This window comes from Emiliania huxleyi, assembly GCF_000372725.1.
Source record: "Emiliania huxleyi CCMP1516 unplaced genomic scaffold EMIHUscaffold_270, whole genome shotgun sequence".
Taxonomy (NCBI): domain Eukaryota; phylum Haptophyta; order Isochrysidales; family Noelaerhabdaceae; genus Emiliania; species Emiliania huxleyi.
Window position 1 is genome coordinate 59,257 of NW_005200010.1, and position 26,740 is coordinate 85,996.

General features: G+C 63.8%; 8 protein-coding genes across 8 annotated transcripts; 6 read left to right on the top strand and 2 right to left on the bottom strand.

The window, feature by feature from the left end:
- Nucleotides 1-1,850: 1,850 nt before the first annotated feature.
- Nucleotides 1,851-2,553, top strand: EMIHUDRAFT_238414 (hypothetical protein; the record flags this gene model as incomplete). The annotated part of the gene is made up of 2 exons (XM_005776858.1): nt 1,851-1,868; nt 2,131-2,553. 2 exons carry the CDS (start codon nt 1,851-1,853, stop codon nt 2,551-2,553), a joined length of 441 nt encoding a protein of 146 aa, XP_005776915.1.
- Nucleotides 2,554-3,813: 1,260 nt separating this feature from the next.
- EMIHUDRAFT_469304 (hypothetical protein) lies at nt 3,814-7,259 on the top strand (the record flags this gene model as incomplete). Its single annotated transcript, XM_005776859.1, has 7 exons — nt 3,814-4,061; nt 4,519-4,693; nt 4,788-5,082; nt 5,155-5,359; nt 5,502-5,880; nt 6,742-6,842; nt 7,172-7,259. The coding sequence occupies 7 exons, from the start codon at nt 3,814-3,816 to the stop codon at nt 7,257-7,259; spliced, it is 1,491 nt and encodes a 496-aa protein (XP_005776916.1).
- A 1,822-nt stretch (nt 7,260-9,081) lies between these two features.
- On the bottom strand, nt 9,082-11,197 carry EMIHUDRAFT_469305 (hypothetical protein). The gene is made up of 2 exons (XM_005776860.1): nt 10,067-11,197; nt 9,082-9,861 (listed from the first exon to the last, which is right to left on the bottom strand). Exons 1-2 carry the CDS (start codon nt 11,189-11,191, stop codon nt 9,343-9,345), a joined length of 1,644 nt encoding a protein of 547 aa, XP_005776917.1. The 5' UTR covers nt 11,192-11,197; the 3' UTR covers nt 9,082-9,342.
- Nucleotides 11,198-12,071: 874 nt separating this feature from the next.
- EMIHUDRAFT_115866 (hypothetical protein) lies at nt 12,072-12,809 on the top strand (the record flags this gene model as incomplete). Its single annotated transcript, XM_005776861.1, has 1 exon — nt 12,072-12,809. One exon carries the CDS (start codon nt 12,072-12,074, stop codon nt 12,807-12,809), a length of 738 nt encoding a protein of 245 aa, XP_005776918.1.
- Nucleotides 12,810-18,881: 6,072 nt separating this feature from the next.
- On the top strand, nt 18,882-19,912 carry EMIHUDRAFT_457724 (hypothetical protein). The gene has a single exon (XM_005776862.1). It carries the CDS (start codon nt 19,013-19,015, stop codon nt 19,418-19,420), a length of 408 nt encoding a protein of 135 aa, XP_005776919.1. The 5' UTR covers nt 18,882-19,012; the 3' UTR covers nt 19,421-19,912.
- Nucleotides 19,913-20,041: 129 nt separating this feature from the next.
- On the bottom strand, nt 20,042-23,021 carry EMIHUDRAFT_238425 (hypothetical protein; the record flags this gene model as incomplete). Its single annotated transcript, XM_005776863.1, has 7 exons — nt 20,042-20,065; nt 20,134-20,843; nt 21,017-21,080; nt 21,154-21,453; nt 21,604-21,966; nt 22,861-22,888; nt 22,999-23,021. 7 exons carry the CDS (start codon nt 23,019-23,021, stop codon nt 20,042-20,044), a joined length of 1,512 nt encoding a protein of 503 aa, XP_005776920.1.
- Nucleotides 23,022-24,336: 1,315 nt separating this feature from the next.
- EMIHUDRAFT_443830 (hypothetical protein) lies at nt 24,337-25,285 on the top strand. The gene has a single exon (XM_005776864.1). It carries the CDS (start codon nt 24,355-24,357, stop codon nt 25,198-25,200), a length of 846 nt encoding a protein of 281 aa, XP_005776921.1. The 5' UTR covers nt 24,337-24,354; the 3' UTR covers nt 25,201-25,285.
- Nucleotides 25,286-25,698: 413 nt separating this feature from the next.
- On the top strand, nt 25,699-26,722 carry EMIHUDRAFT_443832 (hypothetical protein). Its single transcript, XM_005776865.1, has one exon. It carries the CDS (start codon nt 25,740-25,742, stop codon nt 26,463-26,465), a length of 726 nt encoding a protein of 241 aa, XP_005776922.1. The 5' UTR covers nt 25,699-25,739; the 3' UTR covers nt 26,466-26,722.
- The last annotated feature ends 18 nt before the right edge of the window (nt 26,723-26,740 follow it).

Here is a 26,740-nt window from a genome sequence, read left to right on the forward strand (position 1 = left end):
GCGCCTGCAGCCGGACGACTCTGGGTCGCGGCAAAGCTCTTTCGCCTCGGCGAGCGTGATGTCCTTGCCCAGCGTGGAGGACTTCTGCACCAGGCTCTCAAAGAACTCCATGATTGGGTTCGACGCCAGAACGACCGGCGTTGTGCGCGGCCGTGGCGACGCGGCGACGGGCGACGCCGCGGCGGTGCCGCCTGCGCGTGTGGTTGGCATGAGGGCCTGCGCAGACACAGCGACGACGAGGAGGAGAAGCGAGGAGAGCTTGGCCATTTCTGCGAACGAGGAGGAGGGCGGTTACCGGCGCTGGGTGCAAGATGGAGGGCGAGATGCGCTGCAATCAGAGGGCTGCAGGCGAGATGCGCTGCAATCAGAGGCGCGGCATCGGGCCAGCCTGGCGCGAGAGCGTGCTGCGACGTTCGATGGGGAGGTGAGGCGGCAGCCAACGGCTCCGCGGCACCCGGCTTCTCGTGTGCGTGTGGCGGCAAGGGGCAGGACCTGAGGGATGCTTGGGCGTGAGGCGTGATGAGAGCACTCAGTCTGCGGTCTCGAGGTCTCGAGGTGATACTACCGGCCATATCGAGCGGTTCGTCCGCATCGCGCACTCGTCCCAACCGGGGGCCGCAGACCAAGCTGCAGAACATGCGCGAGCCAGCGCCTACGCCGCTCAAGGAGTCAGGCGCGGAGCGCCGCGCGCGGAGCGCGCCCCGAAGAAAATTTTGAGGGTTGAGGAGGGCTAGGTGCGATTTCTATTAAGAGTTGACTCACACGCTAGGAACCACTCGGCCCACCCACAGGCCCAATCCCAAGTGGCGGCGCTCCGCGCCTGTGGAGCGGCGCGCTCCGCGCGTGTTCTGCAGCGGCGCGCTCCGCGCGTGTCTCTGGGCGCTACATGCGGCCGTCGCCGTGCCCTTCATCAACCGTGCGCTCGAGAACTGGGGCGGGCTCAACTGGGAAGACCGCTTTCACCACAACGACAGGTCACATGCACAGAGGGGCGGCATTGGAGCTTCGCTGCAGCGGGGTGTGGTCATGACGCGGAAGAAGGCAGAGACACAGCGTCTGCCAGACGCGTGCTACGACGTCAGGCCAGCTTCGAAGCAGCGTGGCCACAACTGACTGCAACCGACTGTCTTCATGTGTCTAGACTCTACCGGTACCGCGGTGCGCTCCGCGCACATAGGTGCCAGCGCGCTCCGCGCGTGTGTCTAGCTAGCGCGCTCCGCGCGTGTGTCCAGCTAGCGCGCTCCGCGCGTGTGTCCGGGTAGCACCAGCGCGCTCCGCGCGCACGATAATCCAGTGCCTACACTTGTCGGCACTGAAAGCTTGTTTCTGCATCTTGGGATATGGCGGGATATGGCGGGATATGGCGGGATATGGCGGGATATGCATATGGCGGGAGATATGGCGGGATACCGCGGGATACCGGGAGATACCGGGAGACTCTCTAGTACCGCTGGAGATACCGGGAGATAAGAGAGACGGGGAGATACGGGGAGATGCGAGAAGATGCGAGGAGATACGGGGAGATAGAGGGAGATAGAGCTTAGAGGGAGATACCGCAAAAAGAATCGGCCCGCAGACCAGGGCTGGCCATGCCGGGAGGTGCACACACACTTCAACCGCCTGGCGCCTGGGGAATTCAAAACGGAAACGGGAAAGGCCTCGCTCTAGCTTCCAGCTAGAGCGAGCGGCAACTGCTCTAAGGGAAGGAGGAGCCGCGCAAAGCACTCGTTGCGAACGAAGCGCGACGGCATCCCATTCGTCATAATTAATTATGATCTTTCGAGTTTCGTGCTATCAGGAGTAGAGAAACAGAGGTCAGAGCCGATCTCGCGTATCCCACGCCGAAAAAAATGGTTTTGATCGGGAAGGTCGTGTAACCGACTTCGCGGCCCGGGCGCCCGCTCGCCCTTGCCCGCCTGGCTCCGCTCGCCCAGGACGAATGAAGGACGCCCAGTTCTTCCGCAGGAGGAAGGAGCTGCGCGACGATCAGCTTCGCGATTTTCGGGCGCGTTGTCCCCATCCCGGCCATTGAGCCAATCTTACCGGCCTTCCATCACATTCGACGGCACAAGACACACACATGCATGCATCGCTGCGGCCGGCCGCGAGCGCGACTCCCACGCATCGCAGGACGCGTTTGATCTCTTCGATGCCAGCGGCTCTGGGACGATCGATGCGGAGGAGCTGTGGGTGGTGCTCCGAGCGCTGGGGTCTGAGCCCGAGAAGGCGGAGATAAAGGCTTTTGTGAGCGAGGCAGACAAAGACGGAACCGGGCGGATAGATTTTGACGGCTTCACGAAGGTGCTTCTGACAAAGTTAGCGGAGCGGCCGGGGCCGGAGGACATTCAAAGGGCGTTCCGCCATTTTGACCGCCGGGGAAGCGGCGCTCTGACCGCGTCGGACCTGCGGCAGATTGCAGACGAGATTGGCGAGGATGTCGACGATGCAGAGCTGGCTGCTATGATTGCCCAGTCGGATCCGTCCGGGGCGGGCAGCGTCTCACAGAGCGACTTTGAGAAAGTCGTCACCTCCTACGCCAGGCGCTTTGACTAACGCGTAACGGGGATGAACGTGGAGTGAGACAGTGTACGAGAACACGTATCCGACGTTGTAATCGCATGACGTATGAGAGCTGCTGTCCACTCCTGTGACGTGTGTCGTCTTCGGCTCCTTGTGTGACAGAGATGTTAGCCATACCAGACGGGTGTGCCGGTAGGTAAATATGAAAAGAGCAGCATCTTGGAGCACTTTGAGTCTCCGCGGTCGCTCTCAGTACGGCTCTCTATATACGCAGTAACCTCACGTGCATGCCGTCCGCACGAGGTGCGGGGTCAATCTTCTCATTGATCCTACCTCCATACAGTCGTAGGGATCCCTATATCCTGCAGCAATTTTTCCTGCCTGCCGGTGCTCGCTGCAGTCTCGGCGCCATCGTCCAGAAGATAACAGACGATCCCCGTTCTCCATCCCCACTCGTGACACGATCGATCGAGAAGGCGGCTTGCATCTCCTCACGCCAGATCCAACTCACGCATACGGCCGAACTGCATCCAGCCGACGCGATGTTGATCAAGGCGGCTTCCAGACGCCGCAGCGCGTTTCCGGGTGAATGCCGAACTCGTCGCGCTGAACAAAAGTGTCGCCGGGCCTGAAGCGCGCACGACCCTCAGCTGTTGCACAAGGGCAGCCTTCGCGGCAGGTAAGGCCACGCTTGCGTCGCTTCACCTGCTTGTTGTTCTTGCCTGCGAAACGATACCAGTTCAGGAAGGCGAACACCAGCTCGAAGTGCGAGCGAATGGCGACAAAACAGTCAGAGTAACGGGGCCCTGCAATCTCACCAAAGGCAGTCATCGCCATCATCTGTAGATCTGGCGCGTAGTTTCCTGCATCAAACGATCGTCTAGCGCAATCGCGCGCCTCATGTTGTCAGCATCGGACAGGGGGGGGGCGCGGCCTTGAGTTATGTGTACGCCAACTCAGGGTGTGTGGCAGCCAGCTGGCTGTGTGTCTTGTGAGCTTGTTTGTGTCTGTGTGTCGTTCGTGCGTGTCGTCATCATCTGTCCAGCGTCCACCCATACCGCGTCGGTGTCCAGTCCGAGCCTGACTGTTGCTCATCTTTCTACATACATACATCGGCGCCGACACGAGAGACTTATAAGGGTAGATCGACAGGAGGGCCTGTGCAAGGCGCGCAGGGTCATTTTCTTCTTCTTGGCGCTTAGAGTAGGCGGCTCCCTTCGCGTACGCGCGCGGAGGCGTTTTCTTCTTCACCGCGCCGTGCGCCCTCTTTTACTCCCCGCGGACGTGCCCGCCATGCCCGGGCCGCGCCCTGGCCGCCGGCGCTCTTTGTTTCCGCACGGGCGGTTGCCGACCGCGTGGAGGGAGGAGGTGCCCGTGGCCGAGACAGTCACAAAGGCGGGGCTTAGCGGCCCATTCACCGCCTCCGCCCACATCATCCTCATCTGGTCGGCGGCGGAGGAGCTCGAGGCCAAGCTCCTCGAGCGGAGGCTGCTGAAGGCGAGGGAGGTCGGGCAGAGTCCTCCTGACCGTCGCGACCACCAGTGGAGCTTGCGCTGCGGCCCAATTCACCGGCGCAGCAGCGCTGCGAGGCACTCTCCAAGCACAGTCCCTGGCGTTGCAGGTGCACAGAGAGCCAGCAATAGTCGACAAAAGCACTGATCTGATTCTTGCATGCATGCGATGGAGGGCACCCGCTATGCCAACGTCTGTTTACCCGAGTTTCATCTATGTGTAACGGACGGAAAGATCACATCAGCCGCCGTCCCTGTCCACGTCATGGATTATCGCTCTAAATAAATAAATAGAGCAGACAACCCCTGGTGGGATTAGGGCAGCAACCCGACGGGCAGACCCCGCGCTGCCGATTTTTTTTGCGGCTCGAGGGTGGCTGAACGCGCTCCATGGCTTCAAGCAGCCAAGACCAGCTCCCGTGGTGCGCCAGCAGCCCTCGCTGCGCCCTTACTGTCGTCTCCGAGCAGCCCCTTCCCGCCGCTGCAGGGTTGAGGAGCTTCCCGACGAGGAGCCGCGGCTCATCTTCCGGGTGCCATCCAACCCGCTCGAATACAAGGGCTCGTGGCAGGACCGTCCCATCGGTCGCAATCCGCTCGATGGGATCACGCTGTCCTACTACAACAACTCCAAGACGATGCACAATTCCAACATTCTCCAGGCAGTCCTCCGCTCCTCTCGCCACACACGCGTCGACCGGCGGCAGTGCTGCCGCCGCTCACCGCTCGCGTCTCTCAACATCGGCCCCTGGCCCGCAGGTCATCCTGCGCGACCACGGCTTCGCGCGCGTGGAGCGTCCCGGCGCCGAGTGGAACATCTTCTGGTGCGCCGGCCAGGTCGACCCGTGCGAGCTGCCTCTGATGAAGCCGCACCAGAGGGTCAACAAGTTTCCAAAGGCAAACTGCCTGACGCTCAAGGCCAACCTGTGGACAAACTACCTGCGGATGCGGCGCCGCTTCGGCGCCGACGCCTTCGACTTCATGCCCACCACCTTCCTCCTCCCCCACCAGCTCAGCCAGCTCAGCGAGCACATCCGCGCCAGCGGCGACGACGGCACCGACACGTAGGCCGCCGGATCGTGATTGTTGTGAGAACAGCAGTCCTCATTGTTGTGATTGTTGTCAGGCACCGACCCAAAGGCCGTCTGGATCGTCAAGCCCGCAGCCGCGTACTGCGGGCGCGGCATCAGCCTCCACCGCTCCGGCCCAGAGCTGCCCCAGCAGCTGCTGGGCGAGGGCCAGCGGGGCGTCGCCTCCCGCTACCTCGACCGCCCCTTCCTCCTGGACGGACTCAAGTCCGACATCCGCATCTACGTCCTCGTCACCAGCTGGTCCAGATGTAGCCGAGATGCAGCCGAGACGTAGCCGAGACGTAGCCGAGACGTAGCCGAGACGTAGCCGCGATGTAGCCGCGATGTAGCCCCGCCCGCCGCGCCTCTCCCTCCAAACCAGCCCTCCCTCCCTCCCTCGCAGGCACCCGCTGACCGTGTACCAGTACGGCGAGGGGCTCGCCCGCTTCGCCACCGAGCCGTACACGCTCGACGACATACAGGCGACCTGCTCCAACACCCCCCCCCGCCAGCCCCTCAGCCTGCAGCCCTCAGCCTTCAGCCCCTCAACTGGTGAGACAACACACCCCGGCCTCCAGGGCCGCTGCGCGCACCTAACAAACTACTCGCTCAACAAGCTCTCGGCCGGCTTCGTCAACGACGACTCCGAGGCCAGCGGCTCCAAGTGGTCCCTCGCAGCCTTCAAGCAGCGGCGCACGCCCGAGTGTCGCGGGGGGAGGGGGGAAGGGGCCGAGCGCAGCCTCCCGGGCGACACTCTACCTCCCTGTAGGCTGCTGCGCGAGGTGGGGGAGGCGCGGGCGAGCGAGGCGCGGGCAGCGGGCGGGCGGAGCTCGAGACGGGAGGCTGGGAGGGGAGGCGAGGAGACGCGAGGTGTACTCCTAGGTGTGGCGGCGAGTGGACGACATCGTCGTCAAGACGATGATCGGCGCCGCAGCACACCCCCACCCACACCCACCCCACCCCTCCTCCCCCTCCCGCGTCACCCGACTTTGGCCGCGGACGTGCCCCCGGACGTGTCGTCCTGTCCTCCAGGCGTCGAGTCCATCATGGTGGAGGGGATGCAGGAGTACCTGCCTTCGTACGCGAGGGGAGAGCCCAACCGGCAGTGCTTCCAGGCATAGACAGACAGATAGGTAGAGCCCAACCGGCAGTGCTTCCAGGCATAGACAGACAGATAGGTAGAGCCCAACCGGCAGTGCTTCCAGGCATCGACAGACAGATAGGTAGAGCCCAACCGGCAGTGCTTCCAGGCATCGACAGACAGATAGGTAGAGCCCAACCGGCAGTGCTTCCAGGCATCGACAGACAGATAGGTAGAGCCCAACCGGCAGTGCTTCCAGGCATAGACAGACAGATAGGTAGAGCCCAACCGGCAGTGCTTCCAGGCATAGACAGACAGATAGGTAGAGCCCAACCGGCAGTGCTTCCAGGCATAGACAGACAGATAGGTAGAGCCCAACCGGCAGTGCTTCCAGGCATAGACAGACAGATAGGTAGAGCCCAACCGGCAGTGCTTCCAGGCATAGACAGACAGATAGGTAGAGCCCAACCGGCAGTGCTTCCAGGCCACCGTCCCTACAACGTGGCGCGAGGAGGGGGTTGGGAGGAGGAGGAGGGTGAGGGTGAGGAGAACTCCTGTGCAGGTCTTCGGCTTCGACGTGATGCTCGACAGCGACGCAAAGCCATGGCTGCTCGAGGCGAGTGCTGCAGCCGAGATCTACCCGCGATGCAGCACAGCCATGCTGTAGCACAGCCATGCTGTAGCACAGCCATGCTGTAGCACAGCCATGCTGGCTGCTCGAGGCGAGGGCAGGCGCCGGTGCGAGGTGAGCCTCGACTGGTTCTTAGGTGAACCTCGACCCCGCCCTCAAGACGGACTCTCGCCTCGACCTGCGCGTCAAGAGCGGCGGCATGTAGCCGAGATGTCGCCGAGATGTCGCCGAGATGTCGCCGAGATATCGCCGAGGCTCTTGCTCGATCAAAGCCGCACGGCGGCGGCGCACCCCCTCTCCCTCTCTTGCGGTCGCTCTCCCGCGCGGCACCTTGCCCCGGACAGAGGCGTCTCCTCCTTAGGCTCTTCCCCTCGGAGCGCGGCGGCGACTACCTCGACTTCTTCGACGCGTCGCGCCGCAGGCTGCACGGCCTCCCGTACGATGTGTGACGAGCGCCCGCCCGCGCGCCGGCCGAGGCCGAGGGGGCAGCTGCACTCTGCCCTTCTCGGCAGTTCGGCCGCAGATATGGGGGTGGGAACGCGACCGCGACGCGTTCGGGTACACAAGGGGGCGCGTGCTTACGAGCTGTGGTCCTCGAGGGTCCGCTCCACCGTGGTCCGTACCCGGCGTCGCGCCTCTCCTTTACCTGATACCTCTCTAGACTTCTCGAGCACGAGCTCTCGGATGACGTCTCTAAAAAAAAACACGTCGGTGTTTAAAAAAATACTGTCACTGGCTAGTTCCATTTCACTGTGGCACAGCTCGCGTTACAAAACCTTGATTTTGACCATTTGCGCAAAAAGGTACATCTCGGTGCCTTCCAGAGGCAGCTGCGACCCCGCCGAGTAGACGGCGGCACACAGCAGGTGGCGCGGTGTGCCGCCGTCCACTCGGCTGGGTCGCAGCTGCCTCTGCGCGTCCTGGGTATGTACCTTTGTCGCGCGCCGGAGACGACTCGACGCCGCTGAGATCGGAGATCGAGCTCTGACAGGTCGCACGTCGCTACTTTGACGCCGACGTGACTCACCCGTGCAGATCACATCAGGACACGGTCTCGACGCGCTCGGTACGACGCCTGCGACCCGTCTCGGGTCAGGTGGCACGACGCTCATCGCGCCTGCCAGCGCTGCCGTGCAGGTTGCCACGACGAGGTCGAGCACGCATCTATACGCTCGCCGAGCCTTCCTTTCCATCCCATTAGGCAGCCTGGGAACGGTGGCGGTCAGAGGCAAAGACTACGAGGGGTGGTGGAACCACATGTCACGGCTACTGCCGGCTCGACCCCACGATAGCCTCCGAAGGCTGACTTTGAGGCACCATCATCGGACGATGTCGACGAGTTGGGTCGCTCTCGCGGTAGCCAGATGACCTCCCATGCTAGTACCATCGGCTAGGGCCGCAGGAAGCGCGGGGGAGGGCGCTGGGAGCAACACGGAGCTCCGTTGGACGTTTTCAAGATTAGCGTGTCAGAGTGAAATGGAACTAGCCACTTTACAGGCCGAGCGTTTTTAATCTCTCGGTCAGTGGGGGGCCGAGCCGCCTCGGGGTGGCGGGCGGGCGGGCGTTTTGAAAAACAGAAAACAGAAAACAAGAGGGGGCCCGGGGGCCCAGCGGGCCCCCCCCCACTGGGAGTAGAAAATACGCCCAAGGGGGCCAAGGAGGCGGCGCGGGGAAGCAGCATCAGCTATCAGGTGGGAGCAGGAAGGATGGCGCTTAGGGTCGGCTTTGAACAAGGATTTCCAGATTTTAGATCAGTATTGGTGTCGGCACACATCCCCGCATGAGGTCAGCGGCGCGCAGTGTGCCTCTCTCGCAGGCTGATTTTGGCTGTTTCGAGAATACTGTTTTTGTTTTCAGACTAGGGGGCCCAACCCCCTCAGAGGCGGCGGGCGGGCGCCCACTGACCGAGAGATCAATAGAGCTGTTTAACGTTGGGAGCTGAACAGTGTTGCTAGTGTTAACAGTAACAACAGAACAACAGTGGGGCTCCCCAACAACAGTAGCTAACGTTAGGCCGGCTGAACAACAATAAGGAAGGCCTGGCAGTGACCCACGACGACCTCCAGCGTCCAGTGCGGGTAATACCCGAAAATAGACCAGCAGTAACAACAGTAACAAACAGTAACAGCATGGGCTGGGGTGAACACTTGAACAACGTTAAGGATTTCAGCCAACACTAGCGCAACTGTTAGGCCCAAAGTTAATGTTAAACAGCTCTAGAGATCAAAAACGCTCGGCCACACTCTTACACTGTCTGTGTCGTGTAGTACAAGTACGTGTACCTACAAGAGTTGTATGTATGCTATGTCTCGCTCGCACACGGGCGGCTGCACAGTCAGCACACACGGAACTCCACCTCTGCGAGAGGAGAGAGACGGACCCCGCGCGCACAGCCTCTGTGTGCACACGGCTCTCGCCTTCTCTCTTCGCGGACGTCGGTGCGAGACGAGGTGACAACGTGAGGCCCCAAGGCAGCCACAAGAGGCCGCCCCCAGCGCAGGGCCTGTGTTATAGCGCGCAATTCGGACTCGCTCAGCCCTGTGGCTGCCGGATGGAGGAGAGGGGGACGCCGTCTCCCTCCGCCCGCGCCGGCTTCCTCGAGCCGAGGGCCGCCAGCCGCCGGAACTCGACCTGGATCTCGTCGACGGACCTGCCGCGCGTCTCGGGCGTGAAGCGTGCCGTGAAGAGCAGCCACAGCAGCAGCACAGCGGCGAAGGGCAGGAAGACGAGCGACCCGAGGGCGCTGCTCATCGCAGGGAAGCCGAGGCCGACGGCCGCGTTGCACACCCAGTTGAGAGCCGCCGCGGCCGACATGGCCGCGGCCCGCGCGTGCTCGGGGAAGATCTCTGCGCCGATCTGCCACGGGATCGGGCCGGGTCCGAGCTCGAAAGCGATGACGAAGCAGAGGACGAAGGAGACCGAGAGCCAGTTGAGCGACCAGTCGTCCTCGTGGTGTGCACTGGCGCGCGCCTTGCCGATCAGCGCGGCGGTGACGCCGACGCTCGAGAGAAACATCCCTCCGATCCCTACAGCCGATATAGAGCCGAGAGGCTGCCGAGACGCAGCGGACGCTCAAGAGGGAAGCACCTCCGATGCCGACGAGCGGCAGGCACCACATCTCGGCCACATCTCGGCCACATCTCGGTTATCTCTCGGTTATATCTCAGTTACATCTCGGCTACATCTCGCCGACGAGCAGCAGGCGCCGCCGGCCGGCGCACTCCATCATGGCCGAGGAGGCGAGCATCGCGAGCACGTTGACGGCCGACGCGAGCAGCGTGCCGGCCACGGGCGAGTCGAGGCCGGCGGAGGAGAAGAAGGTCGTCGAGTAGTAGAAGACCGCGTTGATGCCGCTCAGCTGCTGGCCGACCATCATGGCGGCGGCGTTGAGCAGAGGCAGCCGCAGCGAAGGCGAGTCGCGCCAGAGAAGGAGGACGCCTCGCCGTCCGCCTCCCCCCGCTCCCGCCCCGAGCTCCTGCTCCAGCGCCGCCAGCTCCGCCTCCACCGCCTCGGACGCCTGCCCGCCCCGCGGCCGCAAGAGGCGCAGCGCCTCGCGCGCCTCGCCGCGCGCCTCGCCTCCCTGCGCGAGGCCCCGCGAGAGGAGGTAGCGCGGCGTCTCGGGCAGGAGCGGCAGCAGCGCGAGCTGCGCGGCGCCGATGAAGGCGGGCAGGCCGAGCACCAGCCGCCAGTGCAGCCCGAGGTGATGCGTGATGAGCGCGGCCAGGCCCTGCGCGACCACGATGGCAACCACGACTGAGAGCTGTGCCAGAGAGCCGAGTGCTCCTCGCGTCTCGGTGGTCGCGATCTCGCCGAGGTAGAGGGGCGCCGCGACCGTCGCCATGCCGCACCCGCCTCCAGAGATGAAGCGCGAGAGGACGAGCAGGCACAGGGCAGAGCGGCCGCCCACCGACTCGGGACCAGCGGCGAGCGAGGCGGTGCCGGCGCAGAACGCGACGAGGCCCGAGGTACCGCAGGTGAGGCCCGACAGCGCGAGGAGGGGCCTGCGGCCGCGGCTGTCGGCCACCACGGCGGCTACCTGCGCGCCCAGGAGGCCACCCAACGCCCAGATGGAGACGACGACGGCCCAAGAGATGGAGTCTTTATCCAGGCCGAGGTCGGTGGTGATGATTCGCTGCGGCACGTTGAGAATACCGGTCGCGTAGCCAAACTGGAAGCTCGAGAGCGAGGCCACGAACGCGGCCGCGGCGAGGCCAAGGGAGCTCTTGGCTGCAGCGCCTCCGATCGCCACGTCGCGGCCGGCCGTCGCGGCAGCTGAGGCACAGTCGTCGGCGCAGCGAGGGCTCGACCAATCAAGGTAGAAGAGGGAGAGCAGGCGCCGGCAGCGACGACTACGACCGGACCTCGAGCGTGGGGTCACCATGAGCTGCGGGGTGATTGCCCGCCGCTCCAAAAAAAAAAGACAATTGCACGGCGGGAGAATCCAAAAAAGCCGTCCAAAAAAAACCCAAGAGAGGGGTGGGAGGGCGGGAGAATCCAAAAAAGCCGTCCAAAAAGCCGCAAAAAGCCAGCGCGAGCCTCCCGTTACGCGATTGCTCGATGATGCGTGGCCAGCGCGGGAGCAGGTCGGCGCCGACGCTGCCAGAACTAAGACGAGACCGCGACCGACGGCGGGCCGTGCTGGCGAGCATCCGCGCTGCTGACGACGTGCTCGAGACTGACCTTCAGAGCGACGAGATTCTCGCATGCTTTGAGGAGGCGCTCGGCGAACGGCAGCCAGAGATGGGAGAACGGATGCTGCAGCAGGGCGAGAGGCGAACGCCGAGAGTGCGGAGGCCGCACCGCGACTAAACCCTCCTGAAATTTTACGAGAGTCGAATAACGCACGGCGGCTCAGCGGAGCTGGGAATAGGACCGCCGCAAGCGGCGTGGCGTGGAGCGGTTGAGCATCCCTCCGGGGGCCCCTCTGCGCCGGGGAGGCGTTGTTGGAGGCTAGGACGCAAGCGTCCGTCGCCCTTTTCAAACTCGGGGCCCACTCACTCCGCTACGCTCCGACCCGAATTTGGAGGGCCTAAAAGTCTAAGGTGTTGCTGCGCAAAAGGGGTCGGAAACAGGGCGTAGTCTCTCTCTCTCTCTCTCTCTCTCTCTCTCTCTCTCTCTGTGTGTGTGTGTGTGTGTGTGTGTGTGTGTGTGTGTGTGTGTGTGTGTGTGTGTGTGTGTGTGTGTGTGTGTGTGTGTGTGTGTGTGCTCGCTCGCCCGAGCATACCATACCCCGGAAATTAGGACGTTTTCTTTTAGCCTTGATGTTTCGATGGTTCGTTTGTCTGCTTCTGGTCGCTGCGCTGACGCTCGCCTACAGACGCACACCGGGTGACGACGCGATCATCGTGCTAGCAGGCGGCGTCGGCGACGATGGCGTGCCTCACGAGGCGGTCATGCGACGACTCCGCCGGGCGGCTGAGCTCTACGCAGCGCAGGCAGCCGCAGGATTGCGTCCAGGCATCGTGTGCAACGGTGGTGGCACGACGCACAAGCCAAAGTGGGTGGACGCGAACGGATATGCTGTCCCGGAGGCCGCGCTCATGGGCAAGCAGCTTGAGGCGATGGGGGTGCGCGCCGAGGACATCTACGTTGAGGGCTACAGCGACGACACCATCGGCAACGCCTTCTTCGCGCGCGTGATGCACATCGACGTCCGTCCAGACTGGTCCAGGCTGCGCATCATCACGTCGGAATTCCAGATGAAGCGCACGCAAGCCATCTACGACTGGGTCTTCAAGGGGCTGCAGCCGCTGCCTGCGCAGGGTAGAGAGGTCACCTATGACGCCGTGGACGACGTGGGCGCGATGCCAGCGCACGCGCTGCGCCGCCGCCGCGACAAGGAGGAGGCGAGCCTGCGAGCCTTTGTTTCGGGCGACCTCGTCAAACTCACTCGCCTCTCGCAGCTGCACGACTTCCTCTTTCGCCGACACAGCGGCTACACGTCGCGGGGCTACCTGAGTAAGCAACGACTATCGGGCGCGCTTGCGACGTCGTACTAGACACATGTGATTTTGGTGAGCCTCTCTAGAGACACGCGCGTGGATCCGTTATCGCTCTAGCGCGGCTGCGCGGCTCTCTCTACGTCTCTCCGACGGATCTCAGCTCTCCTCTCCACCGTACCCCTTTAGTCTTTACCACCGTTGTGCGCGTTGGAGGTCCCTGAACCACAGATATGTGGAGAATGACGGAACAAGTCCAGGGTCGCGGCTCTTGCTCGGGTCGGGGTGTGCGTGCGTGTGCCGCGCGCGCGCACCACCGACACGCAAAAACGTAAACGAAAAAGTGCTTGCAAAGGCAAAAATCCGCACAAATCCCCCGTTCCGGTCCCACGCCACTGGAGTGCCACTGCTACTTACGTATGTCATGCGCCGCGTCGCTGTGGGCGCTCGCCGTGACGACGAGGCTGCGAACCTTAAACTTGGTGCCGCCACCGGGCGAGCTGGCGTTGAGGACTTGCAGCTGGAGTTCGCATCGCGCCACTGCGCCCCAAATAGGAAAATTGTGGGTGATGTAGATGGAGGCGCGCTCCTCTGGCCGATGCGCATCGAGCATGTGGGTCGAGCACGAGCAGACGCTGACGCAGCGCAGCTCGACCTTTCCCATGCCCTCGTACGAGGCGAGGTACTGCAAGCCGAGGTGTACAGCCGCGCTCTTGTTGTCCGCGGCGCCGGCACCCTCGCCCTCCAGCACGCGCGTGTCGACCACGGCGCGCAGGGTCGCCCCCGCTTCGAGTGCCACCACGCCCTGGCTGATCTTGGCGCTCCGGCTCAGCGCGCGGCGGCAAAAGAACCAGCCCTGCGGCTTGGTCGCCAAGAAGGCGGGTAATCGAGCAGCGAAGCGAGACACCGGGCACTCGTCACCGGGAGGCGCGCGCGCCACACAGCCCTCCCCGCCACTCACTCCCGCGGAGTGGTACCTCCGGCCGGGCAATCCGGCCAGCGGAGGCTGCCGCGTGGGCACCGATGTCGGGTGCCACACGCCGGCAGCGGCGCAGCTCGCCGACTGCCAGCCGATCGGCTGCCTCGTTTGAAAGAGGTGGTTGAGGCGGCCATTCTGAACTGTCGGCTGCAAGAAGGAGTAGCAGCGAGCCGCGGGCGGCGAGACAGAATTCCGCCGGTGCAGCGGAGTGGGAAAGGCCGCACTGCCCGCTTTCCCGCCGCTGGTGTCCCACGGTGGCGCGCGAGCAGCTCCGCTTCCGCGGCCGCCCCGAGAGTAGGCAAGCCGCACGCGGTCCACATAATGCCGCAGCATCTGATCGACGTACTGCAGGCCATGCCGGCCATTGACTGGATGCAGGCAGTCTGGGCCGGTAATGTCATCGATGCTGAAGCCGGTGGCGCCTGCTCTGACGTGTGGCATCAGCGCACGGTGCACAGAGATGCACGCCTGGCCATACCGCTCACACACCGCACTCGCCTCGTCCTCGACGACCGACCACGGCGTCTTCGGATAGCGCATCGACCCGATTCGATCTCCTTCGCGGAAAAGAGCGGGTGGTGTGCCAGGCGACTTCGCCATGTTGCACCAGGCGTGCACAGAGAGGAGGAGGAGCAGCGGGCGAGGGCGCATCATCAGCAACCTGCGCGCGACGGCCTCGACAGCGAAGCGGTCAAGACTTTGCGCCATCGAGCCAAATTCAAGGACCACCATATCGAGCTGAGTTGGAAAATGTGAGAAGAGGCAGGGCAGCACTGCCTGCGCAGGCGTGGCGTCTAGTGCGCTGTTGTTGAGCTGGTGCTGCGGGTGCGGCCACAAGCTATTGAAGTGCTCGAGAAGGCTAACAGCCCAGCCCTTGACTGGCCGCTGACGAGGCTCGCCCCATGACATTTCGGCCAAGCTCACACCGTCAAACTCCATGCACCGCTTGTAGGGCTGGTCAAGACAGCCACCATGCTGTGCGACAGAGGCCCCAAAGACTCCGAGGCGAAGAGGCTTGCCGTCATTGAGCCGCTGCAGGAGCGGACTCCATGCCTCAGGACGCCCCATTTGGACGATGGCGCGATCAAGCGTCTCGCGGTCGAGAGACGGCGTGGCGAAAGGCGTGTTGGCCATTATTGCAATAGTCAACCGCCCCCGGGCCCCGGAACTTTGGGACTTGGGTTCAAGTAAGTTTGAGGCGGGGGCCGCTACGGTGCAGCTGAGCTAACATAAACGAGAGTGTGTGGGCGAGGGGCCCCGGGCGGCGATCGTGGGCTCCCCCGTGCGGCTGGCTGCTGCGCGCGTGCGGCGTGGCAAGGACTAGAGCAAGGAACGAACGAGCTCGCTCGAGCGAGGCACGGACGGAGGCAGTCAGTCAGTCAGTCAGTGGCACGCACGTGTGTCCGCGTCGATATACCGAGAGTCGGTGCCCGGTGCCGAAGCGCAGGCGGTGCCCGCAGGTCGGACCTTAAGACAGCATTGAGTGTATATACACTGCTAGAGATAACTGCGGATGCATAACACCGTGCGATTTGGTGCGCCAGCTTCCTCCCGCGCCCCCGGCGCCCCCCCCCTACACGTATGGGACAGTGGAGTCGTAGCGGAATCGATCACTCACGAGAGTACACGTATGGGCCATGTGGAGTCCTATAGCGGAATCGACCCTCACGTGGAAGTAGAAAAGACGCCCAAGGTGGGGGCACAAGGCGCAAGGAGGGGGCGCGGGGAATCAGCACATGAAGCAGCATCAGGGGTGAAGCAGGGGAAGGGTGGCGTTTTCGGGTCGGCTGTGAACAAGGGTTTCCGCACGGCAGCTTTCAGATTCGTTTAGATCAGTAATTTGGCTGCTTTCGAATTTGTTCTGTTTTCAGACAGGGGGGGCCGAACCCCGCTCAGGAGGCGGCGGGCGCAGGCGCCCACAGGGCACAGACAGGCATACACGATGGCAGCGATCCACAGAGATAAATAAATACAACGTACACCTCGACTGTGAGATGGGTAAAAGGGAACAGGTCCCCGCCCGTGCGATCTTTGTGCAGGGGTCTTTGTGTCACACGTGGGTGTGGTCGGCGACTAGCCGGGGTCGTCGTCCTCCCGTCTCCCGCGAATTCCGAATCGCGAACACTCGCTTGCTTTTTTTCGCTCCCATCCTGCGTAGTAGACCGGAGGCCGCTACGAAGCCTTCACACTCCAAGGGGGTGAATCGCGAATGTGGGATAAAGCATAAACCGGCAAAAAATAAATAAATAACAACGGACACCTCTCTACTGTGAGTAGAGCTGTTTAACGTTGTGGGAGCTGAACAGTGTTGCTAGTGTTAACAAGTAACAACACAGAACAACAGTTGGGCTCCCCAACAACAGTAGCTAACGTTAGGCCGGCTGAACAACAATAAGGAAGGCCTGGCAGTGACCCACGACGATCTCCAGCGTCCAGTGCGGGTAATACCCGAAAACAGCCGGGAAAACCCAGGTATTTTCGGGGTTTACCCGGGTTTTTTGCCATTTTCTGCTTGCTGGCCGCTGAACAACAGTAACAGTCAGTCAGACAGTGTTACACACCTCCTAGCATGGAGGACGGGTCCACACGCACACACACGCTGCACACGATTGGCTCGGGAGCCGACACGAGGCGCACTGTCACCGGCCGTAGCACCGGGTCCGGACTGCTGGACACACAGCACACAGCTCACACAGGACAGCTCACGAGGTGGCGCTATGTAGTGGAGTTCTCAGGGACTGACGCGGGAGAAGAAAGTGGGGCACAGGGACAGGGACACCGTACTCACGTACTGACATCCCGCCCCGCGCCGGGGGCGGTGGCGCGCGCCGCGCCGGGACACTTTGGACCCGCAGCCTGGCATACGCCAGACCACATAGATCCGCCACAGTAACAAACAGTAACAGCATGGGCTGTGGTGAACACTTGAACAACGTTCAGGATTTCAGCCAACACTAGCGCAACTGTTAGGCCCAAAGTTAATGTTAAACAGCTCTAACTGTGTGAGATGGCAGAATGGGTAAAATCTAAAAAGGAACACGGAACATGTCATATCTAACAACATAGCTGAAAAAACCCAAGAGAGGGGTGGGAGGGCGGGAGAATCCAAAAAAGCCGTCCAAAAAGCCGCAAAAAGCCAGCGCGAGCCTCCCGTTACGCGATTGCTCGATGATGCGTGGCCAGCGCGGGAGCAGGTCGGCGCCGACGCTGCCAGAACTAAGACGAGACCGCGACCGACGGCGGGCCGTGCTGGCGAGCATCCGCGCTGCTGACGACGTGCTCGAGACTGACCTTCAGAGCGACGAGATTCTCGCATGCTTTGAGGAGGCGCTCGGCGAACGGCAGCCAGAGATGGGAGAACGGATGCTGCAGCAGGGCGAGAGGCGAACGCCGAGAGTGCGGAGGCCGCACCGCGACTGGAGGCTGCAGCAGCGGGAACATTCCCTGCTTGCACCGACCGCGGGGCGCGGCGTTGAGCCGGTGCTGCCAGACCCGGTGCCTATGCAGCTATGCTGCAAAACCCTTTGTGTGTTTTCTATCTTTGAGGACATTGGCCGCTTTCAAACGGACGGAGGAGGAGAAGGAAAGACACCCCACCTGCACGAAAACCCGCATAGTCGGTTGAAATCCGCAAAGTCTCTTTTTCACCCGTTTCGCACCGGCCCCGCCGTGTGTGCAGGCTGTCCGCGACGTGTGACAGTGACTCCAACGTCGTCGGGTAGCCTGACGCACCGCCCGGTGTCACCACTCCATCCCGCTTCAACCCGGGCGCGCGTGCAGCTGACGAGAGCCAGTCCAAACCGCCGATAGTCGGCTGACTGCCGCGCCTAGGCGCACAAGCCCGGACGGCGCATTGCCAGCTCTCGCTTCGGAAGGTTGTCGGGTGAACATAAGAGGCCCGTTATGATGGACTGCGAGTGGGCATAATCTGCATTGCTCTCAAGCTAGGCGTGGGTCATGCTGTCGGATTGGCGCCTGAGCCGTGAGCGGGACGCGCACACGCGCTGCCCCGACATGGGCCCCCGCTCCGCGTCTCGCCTCGCGGGTCTCCGGCGCTCGCTTCGCAACGGCCAGGCGCGCTTTGAGCGGGCGAGAAAGGTGGTACTCCCGCCCTTCTCGTGCGCCGATTCTAGAGGAGCCCTACCCGGCCTGCACGCACGCGCACACCAGTGGTTGATCTCGGGTGCCCCATGTGCGCACGCCGTTCGCCTTATGTGGCCTGTCTAGTGGATACGGCCCAGGCAGTAGTGTGTGCATTGAGCTCTCCACAGGCTAGCCCTTCACTTGGGCCCGACCCACGCTGTGTGGACTCTCCTGCTTGCACACCGGTGTGTGCACACTTTTACGTGCGAAGTAAAAGTGTGCGGCTCCCTGTGCTGCTTCAAACGCGGCCCTCTCCGCCCGGCGTGACAGGGCCACTGGTGTGGCTCGATCTTAGGATGCTGCGCTGGCCTCTGGCACACCCAGCAGCGCTCGCGTCGCAGCTACCACCGAGTGGCACTCCGAACAGCATCGCACACCAGCATGGGATCCCGGCGGGATCCGGTAAAAGTGTGCACCCTCCCATAGGCTGTGTGTAGCAATGGCATACTGTGAGAGCACAGCTGCCCGTGCGCGTCGAGCTGCGCCGCGGCTGCAGCGGCATCGAAGCGCCAGAAGGGCCATTTGAGGACCACAGAGGCTCGCCACCAGCGCACAGTTGATGACGCCCACGGGGATGGCATCGCGCACACCCGCACTACGCTCCGGTGGCGCAGAGGGAGCTGGGCATGGCCTTTGCTGCTGCGCCTGCTGCGCCATCACCGCCACTGCCGAGGCTATGCTGCGCGTTGACACTCGCGCTGCCGATTGCTGCCAATCGCGCGGCGTGAGAACAGCATCGCGGCCGCGCGAGCCGGCTTGTGCATATTGCACCGTGGCAGCGGGCTGCGTGCCAGCACCGCCGCGAGGCGTTTGAGCACCGCGTGACGACGCGCGCAGGGCCCTCCCACCCTAGGGCAACCTTATCGGCCATCGGCGGCCCGGGATGAAGCATGATCGTGTCGCTGTCACGCCGACGACAAGCCTCGCACACACACCCTAATCGGGCAGCGATCAACTTTCGGATCTCGTCGGAGGACCCACGCTTTCACAGTCAGAGTCACGCAGCGCTCTTTTGATTTCGCCTTTTCCTTTTCAGCAACCCAAACACACTACGACGGGCCGCCCAACACACTACGACGGGAAACCGTTGCATCCAGCAGCAGCGAGCGAGTGGCACACGCACACAGACCCCACGCACACTATGCGCGCCAAGCGCACCACCACCGACACACAGAAACGGATACCCCGCCGCACGGCTGAGTCGACGGGCAGTAGGCAGTGCGCCTCGACACCAGGCTGCGAGTGGCGCCGGCTCACATTCGCCACGGCCACCGCGCGCCCGCTCCACACACAACTTGCTGTCCGCTGGACCCGGCGCGCTGGCACACCGCATGCGACACCGGCACACTGGCACACCGGCATCGTTCCTGCCGCACGCGCTGATCCGGCGAGCGCGCGAGCGCGGCACGGCGCGTCTGGACAACGGGCGCAACCCGTAGCGCGCCGGCTCTGCCGGATGCACACCAATCACTTTGCAGCTGCAGCGCCGCGCCTCGAGAGGTGTTCAGTCCCGAACTGCGCGCCGAATACGGTGACGACGCGGGTCTGATGACCACCGGCCAGCACCCGTCCGGGCCGTGACTGCCTCCTCCCGTCAGCAGCGCCGCGCGCCGCTCGTGCCGCGCGAGAAGGTGTTCAGTCAACGGCGGGCGCCTCGCCAGCACTGCCTGGCGCACCCGTCAAAATGTGCGCACACCTCGCCATCTCCGCCGCCTCCGAGGCCACCGGCGCCATGAGTGGTGTCTGCGCCGTCGCCGTGGGGGCCTTGGCCGGCTTGATTGGCCTCAAAGTCAGCTTTGCCGCCCCGCCGCGAGCGCCGAAAAAGCGTCAACCGCGCAACGGCGTGACGGAGAGAGAGCGACCGCGCTGCTTCTGCGAGCCGCTAGGAGCCGAGCCGATGTCTATCCGAAGCCGTCTGCCGCGCGCGTCGGTCGCGAAGGGCCCGCCGGGGATCAGTTTCCACTCCTCTGAGGCTGCCGATCACCTAAACTGTACCCGTGTGTCGACGGGTGTGGAACCGGGCTCAAAAAAGCGGATATGACGTCCGGGTTTCTTTAGCTAGGTTGTTATCTCCATAATTCCGGCTCGTGTCGTCCCCGTCGTTTTTTCGTTATACGGTAAACCTGATACAAACCTGGCCAGGCTCGCCCGCAAATACCGGGCCGCACACTCAGTGTGACACTATGTTTTCGCGCTGCCGCGGCCCCGCAGCGCCTGCCTCGCTAGCCGGCGGATGACCCGGCGGCCGCCGCGCGTGCGCACCACGTCGAGCGTGACGGCGAGGCGTGGCTTGCGCGAGAGCGCCGCGAGCTGGTCGACGAGGCTGCGTAGCTTTCGGACGGAGACGCGGCCCGTCGCGGGGTCGGTCGCCAAGTCGTCGAGCGTGCGGCGCATGAGCGGCGATGCGTCTCCGGCGAGGATAGTGGTGAGGGCGAAAGGGTAGATGGACTCGACGATGGAGAAGGTCGGGTCCGCCGCGCGCGCGAGGCCCTCCAGGCTCGCCAGCGCGCGCGCGTTGTTGAGGAAGTATGGCGGCAGCTCGAACTCGAAGGCAGGCGCGATCGCGGCAACCTCGCCCACCAGGGCATCGAAGCGGATCTCGGGCAGCGCTGCGCCGGGCGGGTAGTCGAGCAACTTGCTCGCGGCGCGGGCGAGGGCGGCCTCGAGGGCGGCGCGCGTGGCCGGCTCGTCGAGCTTGGCGGGCGGCAGCAGCATCAGCTCGCCGAAGAGGGAAGCGACCTTCGCCGTGTCGCGTGCGAAGAGCAGCTGCGCGACCGCGCAGACGAGGCCCTCGCGCACCTGCACAGGCACGTGCGAGACGAGGCCGAAGTCGATGTAGCCGAGAGCCGGCCGTGGCCGCACCCACGGCAGCGCGTCGAGCGGCGACGGCGGCGGCGCCACCTGGAGCAGGCTAAGCGAGGTTGAGTCAGGGTGGTAGAGTCCGATCAGATCCGCCGGCTTGAAGGGCTCGCCTTGAGCAAGTTGCCGCCATGCGTGTCTGCGTGCATCACGCCGGTGACGAGCAGCTGCGAGAGAGTGCAGGCCACGCCCCACCGCACCAGGCGCACCTCCTCCGCCCGGGCCGGAGAGAGAGCAACGCGGCCGGCGAGCCGCGCGGCGAGGGCGGCGGGCAGGTCGTCTGCACCGCCGCCCGCCCTCCTGTCCGGAGGCACCAGCGGAGACCCGTCCACCCAAGACATGGCGATCACCTGTCGGCAGGCTCCGAGAAGGTTCATGGAAGGCTGCTGCCCACTCAATTCACCCGAGGCCGCGGCGACTCACCCGCTCGCCGCACCACGGCGAGTACGCGACGGGCAGCACGATCTCGCCGCCGCGGCCCAGCTGCCGCCGCGCCTCGGTCCGGCGCCCGTAGACCGCGTTGAACTCGGCGATGTTTTCCGCCTCGCGCTCGTAGTCCATCTCCTCGAATAGTCGACAAAAGAACTCGTCGACCGCAGCCACCAGCGCCGGACGCACCAGCCGCCGCCCGCCAGGCACGCGCAGCGACTCGAGCGCGCCCGCAGCCCGCCGGGCGAGCACGGCGTCGGCGGCGACTGCCGCGCGCGCGTCCGGCCGGAGCACCTTGACGGCGAGCGTCTGCGGCGGCGGCCGCCGCAGCCCGCGCCGCAGGGAGCGGCGGCCCCGCGGCAGCTGCACCTTGTACACCTGGCCGATGGAGGCGGCGGCGGCCGGCGTGGCGGGCAGCGCGCGCAGCAGCGGCGCGGCCGCAACCTCTCCGAACTCGGCTTGGATCACGGCCCTCGCGTCGGCGGTGGCAAACGGAGCCATCTCGGCCTGCAGCGCGCGCAGCTGCAGTGCGAGCCGCTCACCAGCCAGGTCGGGACGGGAGCCGAGTGCCTGGCCGAACTTGACAAACGTCGGGCCGAGCTCCTCGAAGGCCTCGCGCACCGGCGACGCCGCGAGCGCGTCCTCCAGCGCCGTCGGACCGACGGACGGCGGCGCCAGCCCAGCGAGCAGCGCGAGGAAGGTGGTTCCGACGCGGACGCCGAGGCCCGACGTGACTCGTGCCAGCTTCCCGAGCCGGCCGGTGAGCGCCTCTGCGCCGTCGGGCGTGGAGAAGTACGTCTCGAGCGCCTCAGCGTCGTAGACGACGGGCAGGCCGGAGGATGTGGTGTGGAGGTGGGAGGAGGCGGCCAATGGCTCGATCCGCATCGGTGGCACCCGACAGCCTCAGCTTCTTATAAACCAAAACGCCGACCTCGCGCTCCGCGAAACGGCGCACACAGGGCGCGCGTTTGCCCGGACAAGAGACGAGCGGCTCTTTCGGGCCAGACTATGTTCACAACGGTGGGAGGCCAACCTCTAACCATGTGAACCAAAAAGAAAAAATATATTCTCAAAGCCAGTCAGAGCACCGTCCAAAGGCGGGTGCTGTCGACTAAGGGACAATCTTGTCTGTCGGCAGCCGAACTTGTGATGGGACACCCTCGGAATCCAACTGCGTACTACTTGGCTAGCACGCTATTGGCATACCGACGGCTAAGGCCGAAATCGGTTCACACCTGTTTTTGCAGGTGTGAACACAAAGGATTCGCTGTATCTACTCAGCTGCTCCGCTTACACTTACCTGTGAAGTGTGAACAGCGGATTTTGAATCAGCGTTCTCCTTGAACGATATCGGTGTCGAAACACCGCTCTGACAGCGCTCACAGTAGGCGGACTGGGCACACACACCGGCCACAAAAAGAAATCAGGCGATGTGCGCGAATGGCCAGCAGCAGCACAAGCAGCCAGCATTCGGCGCAAGCCACGGGGGGAATGTGAAATCGGCGTGAAGAGAGGGAAAAACGACGGGAGGGCCCAGACCTACCCTAACTACCCCGTCATGACGTATGGCCGAGCAAAGATAAACTACCGGGCGCACAAGGAAAAATAACCCCCGAATGAGTTGCACGCAAAAAGAAAAGTAGTTATAGATAGTACTCGGCGAGAAAAGCGTATTAAGGCCAAAGGAGGTGGGGTCCTCACCCCGGCGGCCCGCGCACGCCGTCTGAGCCTAGCGCAGCGCGAGCTCGCTCTGAGCCTAGCGCAGCGCGAGATTAACGCAGCAACCCGGCCGGGCAAACCTTGAAAAAACTTATTAGCAATACCAAACAACTCTAACACTCGTTTTTGTCGAATGTGTGCATTCGCGCGAAGTGAACTTCTATGTTAGCTCCGAGCGAGGAGGCTACAGTCTGTTGCGGGCATTAAGAAAACAGGATCCCGCGGCACGCCGCCGTTTCTAAGCCTTTCCACACACCCCACCCACCCCACGCCGTGGTTTCTTAGCCTCGGCCGGCACCCCACAGGTGAGTGAGAGGGGATCTAGGAATGTTTAGGTAAAATGACAATACGGAAGCGCTGGACCGCTCCGGATGTCGCCAGTCCGACTTCTGCCACCCACTTGGGATGACAGGAAGACGCACACACCTCCCATCCACACCGCCCAGAACACCGCAGACTTGCTTGGCCTTGGGCAAAATGTGACCCGAGCCGCCGGGTGCCCGCAGCGGCCTCGCTGGACCAGAAGAACCGGTCCGCGAGTGGCGATGTCGGGTGAGAGTGTACGTCATGCTCGTGTCTAGTGTCTGGTGTTTACTAGCTCCGAGTAGAGGGGGCGTTCCGCCGCTAGGGGACACCCAAAGCGCAGAACCAACCCTCGGAGACCCGTGTTTACTTTAAGGCCCTTGCCCTGCGAATGCGCGCCCCCCCCCCCTAGATAGGGGTCAGGGCTCTCTAGCCCGTAGCCCGATACCGATCATCCGGCCCGCTGGATGCGCTTCTCAGCTCACCGGCCCTGGATGTGAGGTTACCGACTGCACTCCAAGTGCTCCAAGTGCGAGTGCTCCGCAGCAGCCTCGCTGAGCCGGAACGTCGGCTCGCGAGGTGGGGTGCGCTAGTATGAGCCCGACCCAGGTCGTAGTGTTCTTGCTCCCAGCGCTTGCGCTTCAGCGGTTAGTGGTGCACTAACCTCCGAGAAACCCTTCGGGTCGCTCCTCATCGCAAACCCTGTCAGCAGAGTCTCCTACGGGAATGTACGTAAGAGCTACATACACTGAAAATGACAAGTGCGCGCGCCGCAGGCGAAGAGAAATTTTGAGCGGGGCTCCTGTTCACACTCGTGTGTGGGCCCTTTCTCGGGGCCGCGCCTGCGGGGCGCCGCGGTTTCTTAGATTTTCGCGGAAATCGCTCGGCGTGGTTTCTTAATGGTACGTTTTCTTAATGCCCGCAACAGACTGTACGACTTCTCGGGAAGTTGCGGGGCGCCTCGTGGAGCTAGTACTCGTTACGCGCCTGGAATCACTAGAGAGAGAGCAAACTCTCTGATCCAACGCTCTTAACTAAAAGAATTTAATGTCGCGCCCCAACCCGCGACTGGCGCACAAGGTGTGTGCCGCGATTTTTTCTTTCTTTCTTTCTGGCCAGAGTTGTTTTCTTTAAATTCTTTCTGGCGCACAAGGACAAAATACCCCGAATGCAATGAGTTGCGCGCAAGCGGCCTTCCTGATCTTCGCCACCGCCGTCGCCTTCACGAGCGCTGCGCTGCAGCCCGCGGTCGAGCTCGGAGGCTTCGCACGCTGCCAGGCCCGGGCTGCCCTGCGCCGCGCCGCCGCGCCGCCGCGCTGCAGTGCTCTCGCCGCGCCCGAGCTCGACCAGTCCCGCCGGCTGGCCTTTGACGAGTTCCTGTCGCAGTTCTGCGGCCACTTTGACAACCTCGAGCAGGCGCTGGAGGACCGGCGCGCCGGTCGGCCGCCGCGTGAGGGAGGCGGCCACGAGCACATCCACTGCCACCTGCAGCCGCTCGCGCTCGAGCGCCCGGCCGTGCTCGCCAACTACTACTTCAACGGCGACCCGGCGAGGCCCTTCCGGCAGCGGCTGTACACGCTGCAGCCGACGGAGGCCCGCCGCTCGGCCGCCGACGGCGAGATCCGGATGCAGATCTTCCGGCTCGCCGAGCAGGTCGAGGCGAAGCTGCGCGCGGCGAGCGGTGACGCGGCCGCCGTCGCCTGGGACGCGGAGCGAGACCTGGCAGAGGAGCTGCTCATCCCCGGCTGCGACGTGTTCTGGCGGCGCGTGGGCGGCCACTTCGAGGGCGAGATGGCGACCGCCTCGGCGCTGGTCCACTCGCCGCTCCTCGGCCGCGAGATTGTCGTGACCGACCACCTGCACCTCTGGGAGGGGGCGCTCTGGGTCAACGACCGCGGGTGCGGCACCGACGGCACGTACCTGTACGGAAACACGCGCGACGTGCCGTACAAGATGGATCGCGTGCGCTGGTCGAGCCACCGCGGCGAGCCCGTCTGGGAGGACCGGAGAGCGGCGTGAGCGGTGAGGGTCTCGTGTTTCGCTCGCTGTAGCCTTACACCTGTTACGGTGGGACAGGAGTTCTGGTTTCCAATCAGCAGCGCCACGCTCCACGCACCATCCACACGCCGCGGGAGCGGAGCTGGATCCTGGCTGGATATCTGCATATCTCGCGCCTCGCCGCGGCGCGCGCGCGCGCGAGCCATCGCGCGCGGCTTCGCTGCATCGAGCACCCGAGCACCTTCCTTCTTACTAGGCACTACGACGCGCTGTACCACCGAGGGCCGAGAGGCACACAAGACGACAAACAACACCATTCTCAAGGCTCACGCGTCACGGGAAAGAGGCTCCATCCATCACCCTCGCCCAGGAATCTACACTGCGGTCTTAAGGTCCGACCTGTGGGCACCGCCTGCGCTCGGCACCGGGCACCGCCTCGGTAAAAAAATGCGAAACCGAGCGCCACAATTCAATTCACGCCGGCGCTCGTTAAATCTCCAACGCCCGCCACCTCGCCCGCCTTCTGGACACTTTGGACTGATGGGAGGAAAGCGCGCGGCATGTCAAGCGCAGCGTCCCCGAACAGAGATGCGCACCGGTCAGACAGAGAGGCTCTGGTGGACGACCTGCCTGAGGATGTGCTGACGGTCCTCGTCCGCACGCTCGCCTCGCAACCACGCAGGCCCCAGGCGCTCCTCGCCCTAACCTCGACCTGCAAAGAGCTGCGCGCACTGCTTCCGCCGACTGTGCGGATCGACGCGGCGCGCGACACGGTCGACCACACCCTGGGCGCCCGCCCTTCGCTCGGCGAGCTTCAGGCGCTGGGAATCCTTCCGGTTGGGGCGCACACCTCGGCGCGGCTCGCGGCAGCGCAGCAGGCCCTGCAGCGGGAGATGACGCGTGCGGCGGTGGTCTCGCGGCTGACGAGCCGGCCCGACCCGTCCGAGCTCCTCCAGCGCGGCGTGCTCAAGCACTCGTACGCCTCGGCGATGAGCCCCTCCCTCGCGCAGGCCGCCGAGCAGCTGGAGCACGCTATGCGGCGCGACCAGCTCACGCACAGCCTCGAGCGGCGGCCGAGCCCGGCGGAGCTGAGGGCGCACGGCATCGTCCGCACGCCCGCGGCGCTCTCCTCGCGGCTGGCCGAGGCGGCGGACCGGCTCGAGCGGCGACGGCGGCGCGACTCGCTCAGTGCGCACCTCGAGATTGGGCGGCTCTCGCTCGAGGAGAACTCGCCTCCGCGGGCACTGCGGCGCGCCGCGTCCTGGACGGCAGCGTCGCAGGCGTGAGTCGCGGCCAGCCAGGCCGCGGTTCGGCCCATTCACCATGGACGAATCTTCGAATCAACACTTTCTCAGTCTCTCAATCGGCGCGCTCAAAACGAAAACCAGGACGATGTCCCGTGTATCTGTAAACTGTGTGCCTGTGTCTATCTGTATCTGCCCGCAGTCAGGGCGCTGGTGTGTAGAGACCGCGATTGGTCCTGTGCTATTGAGAGAGTGGCTAACAGTATACCACGGACCACGCTCTGTATACGGGTGTAGAGAGAGAGACACAACTGTGA